This window comes from Vanessa cardui, chromosome 22 (assembly GCF_905220365.1).
Source record: "Vanessa cardui chromosome 22, ilVanCard2.1, whole genome shotgun sequence".
NCBI lineage: Eukaryota > Metazoa > Arthropoda > Insecta > Lepidoptera > Nymphalidae > Vanessa > Vanessa cardui.
This window is the reverse complement of record NC_061144.1, coordinates 9,366,241-9,378,312: the sequence shown is the minus strand read 5'-3', so window position 1 is coordinate 9,378,312 and position 12,072 is coordinate 9,366,241. Positions and strand designations below refer to the sequence as shown.

Genomic DNA, 12,072 nt, shown 5'->3' with positions numbered 1-12,072 from the left:
CTACTATTTTACTATTATTGTTTTATGCAACTTGATAACCGAACACAGAAATACGAGTGAAGCCGCGGTAATTAGTTTAATTGACACCTAATTTTCAACAGCTGTTAATTTTATATCATAAAATAATTATAATAATGCACTCTTTCCTCATTATTTCTTTTTCCGGAACAGATAATATGACAAAGGAGGTCTTCCTTTGTCATATTATCACAAATAATGACAAAGTATATTTTTTCAAGGCGCAAGGCGGCTGGCTGGAGCTAGATGCGAATAGCCGAAGATCGATCACAGTGGCGTGCTATTGGAGAGGCCTATGTCCAGCAGTGGACAAGACAGTGAAAAGAGGCCGTCTATGATGATTAAATATTAAATTAAATATGAGACAACATCACATAGATTACTCTGATCCCAATGTAAGTAGCTAAAGCACTTGTGTTTTGGAAAAACAGAAGAAACGAAAGTACCACAAGCACCCAGACCCAAGACAACATAGAAAAATAATGATAATCTACATCGACTCGGCCGGGAATCGAACCCGGGACCTCGGAGCGATGTACCCATGAAAACCGGTGTACACGCCACTCGACCACGGAGGTCGTCAACCAAATGACGATGATGATGATGATAATTTTTTTTCTATTTCCCTATTTAACTAAACATACAACATCGATGGATTCACACTTAACATCGAATTTAAAAACTCTATCTAAGATTTCTGACAAAAATACTATATTATGTTATGTAGTAAGACAAGCTTGCACAAGACCACAGAATGACCAACAAATAGCCACTTGGTGGTAGGTGGTAATTAAAATTGGTACTGCAGGCCATATAAACTATTCATCGTAAATGTGCCACTAATATTGCTATATAAGATATTATATCTCTCTAGTTATACTGGCTCACTCAACCTTCTAAACAGAACAAATTACTAAGTAGTGCTGTTTGGTAAACGCAAATACCGCGTGATTTTTTTATATAACTATGTACTACTAAGTTATAAAAAAAACGCGTTATTGATAACTATGGCATTAAACTGGCATGATAACTTACTTTGATTTTTTCCGAAAATATGTCTCAGGCAATATTTTAATAAAGATGCGTTTTCGTGGCAGATGGATATTTAGTCAAGAACTAACTATCTACTATGAATAGTATGAGGTTGCCTTGTAGCAATAAAAATAACACTTTGATATTTTGACTTTGAATAAATAAAGGAACAATCGTAAAAATATATATTGAAGGTGTTTAAATAAATTAATTATATAAGACCTCAAACTCTTTTACCTTGACATAGAATGCAATCGAATGCTTATTTTTTTTAAATCGATAAATCAAATGATCGAATTTCGAATTAAAATTATATTGTAATACACCCGATAATATTTACTCTAAAAATGTAATATCTATAATAATCGCTTGTGTGAATGTAATATATGTAATACAACCTGGCCCGCGACCAAGCAAGCGTTTGAATTTAACAAAATAAAAATATTATTGTAGACTAAGCTTCTCCTTATTATATCAGTTATCTACCAGCGAAAATCGGACCAGCCGTTCCAGAGATTAGGCGGAACAAACAGACAGACAAATATTATAAAAAATGTTATTTTGGTATATTATGCATTGAGTAAAAAAGGTTTACTTTAATATTACAAACAGACACTCCAATTTTATTATATGTATAGAAAGAAAATAAATGTATTCAATGATGTTGAAAACATCAAAGGCTAGTTTTATATTTTCCGGAAATAATATTCCGTTTAACGGTAATAAATAAAGTGTGAAATAACAAACAATACAAACATTAATCATTTTATTTTAATTATAAAATGATTGCAATAAAAATTCAAAATGGCGCCGATATTGTCTATGAGTAAGACATTGAAAACATACAACTACATTACGTGATTCAATTAGCGTTATAATATACCTAATCTGCAAAATTGGATGTAACTTGAGACACGGCCGTTTGTTTTGGAATTATTCTAGACATTAACACTATTCTGTGTAAAATTATAACCAAAAAAATTGGCAGTTTAGGAGGAACGAACTTAATTTATAATTAAAAAATCGTAAAACAAATTTTTGCCATTTAAAATTACTGTCAGTAAAAAAAACTCGTTTTTATGTAAGACGATATTTTTTAATAATATAATTTATGTAGTAATATAATTATGACATTTGAACAGAAAAAAAACATGAACATATTGGAGCTATTTAGTTAAAATAATTATACATATCCATTATAATTAAATTGTAGAATAGACATTATATTTTTTTTTCAATATCTTGCTTGTTATAGTTATCCTTATTATTATTTTAAATGGCAAAGGTATTTATTTATTATGCCACTACCATAAACATTGCTTAATATTCCGAGTTACATGTACGTTGTAATATTTAATTCAAATATAAAAATCGAATGCTAAATTTTTTATTAAAAACATATATTTCTATGCAAATAACAAATAGAATAAGACGACTTACTAAAATAGAATATAGCCATAGAAAACTACATGACATAACAGATAACAGCAACAAAGTAGTTGATAGTCTATTATTAAAATTGCAGTGACTATTATTTAAAAGTAATTATTACAAATCGATATCGTTCTTCCGCAATATTATTATAAATTCCAGGAATGAGTTTTACTAGGAATACAAATGTAGTGTTATTATTCAAGCGTTACAATATATTATTAATAATTACACACCCTTACTTCGAATAGAAGTATTTAGCGATACAATTACGTTTTGCATAAATTTGACACATTTCGCGTATATATTTGATTTTGATTTTATTTTTGATTAAACTTTTTCCTCGTTGATGACGATTTATCATGAAATTAAAAAAATATATATTCTAAGCACATCATTTTTTTAAATAAATACTAACTCATATTGTCAAGGATATAAATTTCACTTATGGCATCACTAGTCTAAATTTAACTGCCTGCAGCGGCTATTTATGTATATAGTAATATTATATACTACTTAAAACATTTTCCAAAACGTATTCTGATGTAAGTTTTATGTACATTGGTTAAGTACTATTTCAGTCATGTTTTACAAAAACATAATCGTTTAGGATAAGTTTATTTTAAATTTGTATTTAGTTGCATTTAATTTGAACAAAATGATGTTAGAAAATGAAGATAACAAGTATTTACTATTAACGTCTTAACAGTAAATAATAAAATTAAATTTTCAATGCTTAACTTATAAGTAAGCATGGCGTACTATGTGTAGTTCACAATGTTGCACAAATGTGCAAATTAATTTTAATGATACTAATATAATATTTTTGTCACGACTTTAATGTACACTGTTGTTTCATTTACTTCAGGATAGGTAAAGGTCAGTGACTATTCGTCCTAATATTATATTTTCTTGAATAAAAAACAAATAAATTTAATTTAAATATGAGTTTTTTTTATTTATTTTTGAATATGTATTAAAAAGTATGCACTGACTATAATTCTCATACCGACATTCAAAACCTATTAATTTAATGACGCCTAAACGTACACACAACATGACATTTATGTTTATTTGAATAATTATATGCATATTGTAATAAAATTGATATATAATTCAAATCTCTGGTAATTCATCGATTAAGTCCATTATCAAACAAATTTATTAAAATATTTTAATAACGACGAAAAAATAAGGTCTTCTCATATAAATCACTCAATGTGACACGTAAAATTAAAAAAAATAAAATATAGAAAAAAATCTTACCGTTACTTTTGTACACCATAAATATTATTCTTATAAACATTATTAATATCAATATAAATATTGGTAATAGTCCTAAAATTCTTCCTGTGTCCATTTCATTCGAGTTACTTCTTTCCGTACTATTAACACTATCGGTAAAGTCTTTAATAATTACACTGTCATCAATGTCTGTGTGTTCCATTTTATAAAAAAGTTATTCAAAAAATATAAAACTTTTTTCGCGTAAATATACAAACTTTTTTAACGTAACGTCACTGTCAGACACAAAAAAGCGCGCGAAAATGTATTATTTTTAATCTGTATTTTATATTTTTTCGGTGAAGTGTCTTAGTGCGACGCGTTTATAAGACTGTTACGTTCGCTCGGTTTATATGAAATAAGGCGACAGTTCACGATACGTTGTCACTAATTCCCTTATCATAAAGTCGATTTTCAAGAAAACCCTCGAATTATGAATGGTTTGTGTACTTTAAAGCACTTGATAAGTATTGTAATTTCTTATTATCAGCCGTGATTTTAATTATATTGAAATAATGAATAAAGTTCTAAATTGATTACTATCGAATGATATAGTACTGTTTAATTTTAGCATTTCAATCGTTTTTGGCACGGAGACAAAATCAATATATTTGTTACGATATTTTTTTTATGTACCAAAAAAATAGTTTATATACCACTTTTATAAATATATGTACATATATGCACGATAACACCTGTGTCATTTATGTGCCAAAAAAAAATATATTAAAAAAAAAAATAACATTCGGTAATATTAATAAAAATGTTTTTTATTTATTTAGGATTGTTAAATCAATGTACGACCTACTTTATATACTATATCAATTTTCTAATACCTTTGACCGATAATTCTTATCACAAAGCAGCCTCATAACATACAATAAATATGATTTAACAAACACATTTAAGTTTTAGATATTATATACTTAATGTATATTTCTGATTCGTATCTATGCGATAAGTCTAGTTATTTATAATGTATTATATACATATGTTACAGACAAACACAGATATAAATATATTAATAAGGTAAACAGGTTGGCGGTACGTAAATATTTTTGCTTAAATAAAAAATAAAAAGCAATTAATTATACGTGTATATGTGGGTGTGTGCTTCTTAATGTGTCATCGTGTGTGTAAGTGAACGGGTTTTTAAGCTATTTAGCATGGAGTTCGAATACGTTTTAGAACTCCTTAGTTGAACATTTAAAATAAGTTTGATTTTAGAAATGCTGGCATATAATATCTAGTAGAGAACATTGTTAAATTTAAATTTACTGGTAGTGCAATTTCCTGGGTCTCACTCCTTGGTAATATTTATAACACTAACCGATCATTTGTATTGTTTGATATGTAAGTCAGTGTGATTGGTACAAAGGACAATATATCGTAGGCACTTTCACTCTGATACTAGCTGTTTGTCCTGAATTCGTATTAGTAAAATTAATACAAAGTTACATCGCCCATTTCCTTTAAAGTAGAAATTTCCAAGAACTTTTTTACTTAAAACAAACCTATTCCATAATTTCAGCTTTCAGGAGTTTAGTTTTACGTTGATAGTCAGTGAAAATAGAATTTTTCTGAGTATACTCTAAGTATAATATTAATATTATAAATGTGAAAGTAACTCTGCATGTCGTTCTTTAACTACCAAACGAATTTGATGAAATTTGGTATGAAGCAAATTTGAACTACAATGAAGGACATAGGCTACTTTTTAGCTTAACAAAATCAAAATAAACTTTATTCAAGTGGGCTTTTACAAGCACTTTGAATCGTCATTTAACAATTAAGTGAAGTTACCACCGGTTCGGAAAGTGGATTCTACCGAGAAGAACCGGCAAAAAACTCAGTAGTTACTCTTTTTCAACATTTAAAAAATACAAAGTCATGTTAGTTAATACAATTATTTAAATTAATACACACGAGAAACAACCCTTAAAACGCGAACGAAGATGCGGGCAACAACTAGTGTTATATTTTTTTTCACAAACCTACCCATCCGTTCCATTTGCTTAACTTAATAACTTACAACAATAGCAATTGTTTTCTTATACACGTTACAAGTATAAAAACAGACAATATAACAATTATTCTGCCTTTTTTGCCGTCATTTATATGCATTATCCTGTTATGAATATCTATCATTATTTCTAATATGATTACTTGCAAAATTTTTTAGTCCACAATTTCTCAACGATAAAAAAGTATTGTCCTTTTAATGTTTAAATCACTGATAAATCAGCTTCCTAGACCGATGTCACGGTAGCCTGCGCAAGCGATCTCGTGGCGTCCGCCGAAAGACGGAGAGGGTACCGCTGTTTTTTTAGTGGGTAAACCCGGCGTGCTTGGGCGCACTCGGCATCCAAGGCTCCGGGGAGTACCCCAACTTGTCATCACGTGGGGAAAAAAAGAAAGCTTCCTACACCGAGCTGCCATCTTAGTTGTTATCTGTTTTTGTGGCGCCAAATATCAAAAATCATATGAATTACATGGACTACAAATTATAATTAATATTAATAAATTGTCAGTCTATCGCAATAGAATCGAAACATAATCATTGCCCATCAGAACCTTTTTTTCTTCTACAAAGATAACGATACAATTGTCGTTCGATCATAATTGTTATTGTAATATATTCGAATTGTAACCGATATCGATAATATAAGTAATAAATAAAAATTTTAACAAAAAGAAAAACCGACTTAAAAAAAATCACAAATTTTAAAATTTTAAAACAAATGAATATGCACTAAAAAGTACTAGAAATAATTGCGTATTCAATATATTTTTAGAGTCCTCCTAAGTAAAATGAAATGAAAAATATTAGACTACTTAAAAGTCGATTTACGATTATGTAAGGTAGTTTTGGTATTGTTGTTATTCTCTTCCATTAAGGAGAGGGTTTGGAACATATTCCACCACGCTGTTCCAATGCGGGTTGGTGGAATGCACATGTGCCAGAATTTCAATGAAATTAGACACATGCAGGTTTCCTCACGATGTTTTCCTTCACCACCGAGCACGAGATGAATTATAAATAAAAATTAAGCACATATATATGTATAGTGGTGTTTGAGATGTATCGTGCCTTGCACCAATCACACACTCTCAAGCGACACAAATGGTTGTTTATTGTTATAAATATACAAATGAGTGAGAAACAATACCTTGCACTACCATTAAGTTTGAATAAAACCAAAATTTCAATACCAGATTTTCAAAAAGTTTGATCAACTTCGTTATAACCTTGTAAAATTGACCCTCTAATAGTATGGTTGATGGAACATTGACGGTATGAAGAATGGCCTGCACTACTTGCTATATATTCGTTTCTTAATATTATTAAAAACATACCGAATGTTATATCATGACAAATATAAGAATCTCGTCAAGAAACGTCAGTTAGTTTAAGGCTTAGTTGGAAGTGAGAAAAAAACAATTCGCTCAATCTCCGAATCGAATAACAAATATTTGTCTATCACGGTTTCCAAGTAAATGATAACTAAAATTTTTTAGGTTATCATTCTCATGTATAGTATTTTCATCAGTTTTTTTAAAGTTTTCGCAATACACAATTAATATTTTTGACACATATTTTTGCAATATTATCAAATGATATAATGCTCCACAACTTTTTTTAATTATATAGGAAGATAAACATCCAAATAGGTTACCTCATATTAAATAGCCACAGCCCACAGCTAATATACAATGTGGCTGTATTAATCAACCATTCCTTACATTGGCAATACGCAACCTTGGGAACTAAGATGATATCTCTTCTGCCTGTAGTTACATTCTTAGTCATCCTTCAAACCAAAAAACTTTCAGTAGGGCTGTTTGGTCGTAGAATGAAAGGAACTTCCCAGACGGACTTGCAAACACCCTACTAGGCCAAGAATACTCATTAGGTACTTTGAAAAAGAGTAACTACTGAGTTTCTTGCCGGTTCGTCTCCGTAGAATCAGTGGTACTTTCACTTAATATAGTTTGTTAAATGACGATTCAAAAGTGCTTGTAAACGCCTACTTGAATAAAGTATATTTTGATTTTGAATATGTATTATGAGTAATGAGTTAATAAAATTGAATCATGCAATGTCAACAAAATTAACAGCGTCGAGAATGAAATTACACAATATTTCAATTACAATTAAAACGCCGACACTATCGCTTATCATCTCGATATTAATGTTTTCTCTTGTCATTGATTCTATTTTAAAACGATTCGTTATTATCAGTTAGATTAATTGATATCATCGCAGAAAATAGTTTTCGTGACGTATGCGTTTCATAATAACAATACATTAAAAATATTATTCAATGATTTTCGATAAAAATATCATAATTAGGTTTATATATTTCTTCAAAAGCTATTTAGATATTTTAAATGTTAAAGAACAATTATTAATTAAAAATAAATGTGTTAGGTTATATGGTTTTACAAATATAGTTTTAGAAGTTTCCTTTTCGATTGTGGCTCAAATAAGACAGTACCGTTGGCAAAAAATGTGTCATATGTAAGCCTATTTGTTTTAAAATAAATATCCCTGTATAATATCTAAGGGATAATAAAGTAATTTATTATACCTTAAGAAGAAGCTACTATGGCCCAAAATCGGTCACAAGATTTACTTGCCCGAAATTAATATAACTCTTTATATCACACAAACTCTCAATCCCATTTTACCCCCTGAAGGGACCCTCATTTATATAAGTTTATTTAATAGTTTTTCTTTAAACGTGCAACAAAGAGAGCTACTTTCACATTTATAATATTATTGGGAGTAGAACATCAAATTAGTAAGCACTATATCCAATCAAATATATTTTTAGAAGTAATTTCGACATTCACATTGACCCCTCCATTTAAGCTTAATGCTTGTGCTTAGTGGGAACGATAGTAGCTCAAGAGTTGACTGAGGTGAGGTGATATGACTTCATCTTATACATGACTTCAACTGACTTTATATGACTTCGACTTAGAAATATTATCATTAAATACGACAAAATATTTTTTTTAAATTTATTAGTGAGTTTCGAAACGCCATAGGTAAATTCATAATAGTAAAATATAGATTATTTACAACATTACTGTGATGATAATAGAACATACATTTTAGAATGGATACACATTTCCGCTCGTAAAGGTTTTTTATTAAAAATCATTAAAAAAATAAGTAACACGTGTGTATCGAGCAAAAAAAATATATAATTCATTCATTGTATTTAATAGCCTACAAAAAAAATTCGTGTGACCTTGTCTTATAAAATAATTTCGTAGGTTATCGAACTGACGAATAAAATTTTCCAGCGTGAGAGTCGAGATTGCCCAACAGTTACTTGAATCTGCACGTGGCTGAGAATCTGCCACGTGTAACCAACCCGTAACGAAACGGTGTAGTGGAGTACGCTCCAAACATTCCCCTCAAAGGAGAGGGGAGGCCTTTAGCCAACCTTGGGACGTTAACACAGTTACTTTATTTTAATCCTTTACAATTGCAAATAATTAAATTGTCATATATCATCGAACTACTTTTTTTATGGTATAGGGTGGTGGATGAGCATATGGGCAACCTGATGGTAAGTGGTCAACATCACCCATAGACAATGACGCTGGAAGAAATATTAACTATTCCTTACATCGTCAATGTGCTACTAACCTTGGGAACTAAGATGTTATGTCCCTTGTGCCTGTAGTTACACTGGCTCACTCACCCTTCAAACCGGAACACAAAAATACTGAGTACTGTTATTTGGGGGTAGAATAACTGATGAGTGGGTGGTACCTACCCAGACGGGTTTGCACAAAGCGCTACCACCAAGTTTGGTACTAGTAGCAGCTTCGCTCGCGTTTTAGGGCAAAAAAGCCTATTTTCCTTTCTTGGAGTTCAAGTATGCTTCATACCAAATTTCATCAAATTTAGTTCAGCAGTTTGGTCGTGAAAGAACGACACACAGACAGACAGATAGACATAGTTAATTTCACATTTATAATATTAATATAGATTTATTATTAGGTACCAATTTTTACCGTAAGTCATTTACACCATAACGACTGTAGAGCGCTGATTCATGTGCTTAATTTGTCTTTATAATTCATCTCGTGCTCAGCGGTGAAGGAAAACATCGTGAGGAAACCTGCATGTGACAAATTTCATAGAAATTCTGCCACATGTGTAATCCACCAACCCGCATTGGAACAGCGTGGTGGAATATGTTCCAAACCATCTCCTCAAAGGGAAAGGAGGCCTTTAGCCCAGCAGTGGGAATTTACAGGCTGTTGTTGTTGTTGTTGTTGACCGTAGAACGGTATAGAAAAATGATTTAAAACATAGCATCTGAAGTTCAAGTCACTTCTGTGATAATACCGCGTAAATAATAAAAGCGGTAAAAAAAATAATCTACTACCAGCTCTAGTAAAGACACACCTCTGATATAAATCCTCATAACTGTTATCATTCATTATCTATAACCGTAAACTTACTTCCTTATCAAATCGTTTAAAATTATTTATTTAAATTATGAAATATTTTATCATAACTTTGAAAGTAATTACAAATCACGCTTACTAAATCTTACATAAGAAAACATAATAAATATAGCCCTATTATAACTTGATCTTTTGGGAAGGTTGTGTTTATTTAAAGTCGTGATAACGTATGTGTAAGGGCAAGGTTAAGGGACTATGTACACATTATATTTGTACGGTTAATACACATGTTGAAAAACATACAACGATAATTAGACTACCGCAATTATATATTCATAGAACATCGTAACGAACGTCATAATGATAAAAATGTAGAATACTAGCGACCCGCCCCGACTTCGCGCGGGTGCAATACTGATACTAAATATACTACAGAATTTGTTTACTTACGACATCACATTACAAACTTCTAAAATTATCAGTTTTTGTTTACTATATTGTCCATGTATTATATACAAAAACCTTCCTCTAGAATCACTCTAACTATTAAAAAAAATCGCATCAAAATCCGTCGCGTAGTTTTAAAGATTTATGCTTACAAAGGGATATAGGGGCAGAGAAAGCGACTTTGTTTTGTAATATTTAGTGATTTAAGTGATTAAGACTGGTCCATAGGGCTATAACAATTAAAATCGAACCCAAAATATAGTTTTTTTTTACATAATTTCCTAAAATAAAACACTTTATCTTATATTAATAATTTCGTGATAGACCCGATCACGTAATCACAAAACCTATCTACAATCATATATCGTTAAAAATAAAGATTTTTGTAGTCGATAGCATATAATCGCAAAATTCTTATATTCGAGATATTTCGATATTAAATCTATGTAATTTAATGACATGATATGCAGGGATATAGTTGTTAGTATATTTATATATGTTTTACCCGAGAGCCGGCTGTTCATCTATATTTTTACAATTTTCAATTATATGAAAGAAAGAAGTAAAACAAGAAAAACAAAGAGACAGCTTAAAATGTGTATTATAACAGAAAGAAACGCAATAAAAGCTCTCTTAAAGGATAAATAACGCGGCTTAACTTGATGTAAATAGCAAAAATACTTACTTAAAAAATAATTCTATAGTGTCTGAGAATGTTAACTTTATGACTTACTGTTAACAGATAGACTTTTATTTAATCAAGAGTCACATATTCAACAGGACATTAATTTGATGAATCTTTAATATTTTAGTCAGAGTGGCCATAACTTGTCTTTGCATATCTCCGACTCCGTCGCCACGCACTCATAGAAAGCGCATCAAAATCCAACGAATTTAGAAGTTATCAGACTGGCAAATTAACTATATCGCATAATACAAGATAAAATAAAATAAGGATTTAAAAATCCTTAGAACTAATAATAATCATCATCATTAAAATTGAGTATTCTATTTACATATTGATTCATTATTTTAATAGCCGATTTTGCAGACAGTCTAATAATTTGACTAAATTATTGTACTTGTACTTATCGAGTGATTTAAATATAATTTTGCACGCAGTTTTACAAACTACATTTTCATTTGACTGCAAAATTATTATGAGACTAATGTTCTTTTAATAATAGCCATCAAGAAAAATGTGTGTTCAATGTAAATTTTCTTTTAGTTTATAAGATACAAGTTTACGACGCAATTGATTTTATTACATGAACTAAGTATGATAAATAATACGTAAAGAAGTAAAATATCAGAAGAAATATATGTTATTTTAATGTTTTTAAATCTTTATTTAATACCGCTGTGTGGTCGCCGGGGTACATAGTCGTATAAATCGACAACGGTAATACGATGATATATTTAAAT

The 12,072-nt window shown here is 30.1% G+C and overlaps 1 protein-coding gene across 2 annotated transcripts in view; it reads right to left on the bottom strand.

The window, feature by feature from the left end:
* Positions 1-12,072, bottom strand: part of LOC124539344 — a 71,880-nt gene that overhangs the window by 45,250 nt on the left and 14,558 nt on the right. Inside the window, exon 1 of one of the 2 annotated variants that reach the window (XM_047116709.1) lies at positions 3,748-4,071. The exons of the other annotated variant lie outside the window; for it this stretch is intronic. Coding sequence (XP_046972665.1) covers positions 3,748-3,928 — 181 coding nt within the window. The 5' untranslated portion in view covers positions 3,929-4,071. Of the gene's footprint in view, positions 1-3,747; positions 4,072-12,072 lie in introns of those variants that run through there. 2 annotated transcript variants of the gene reach the window in all.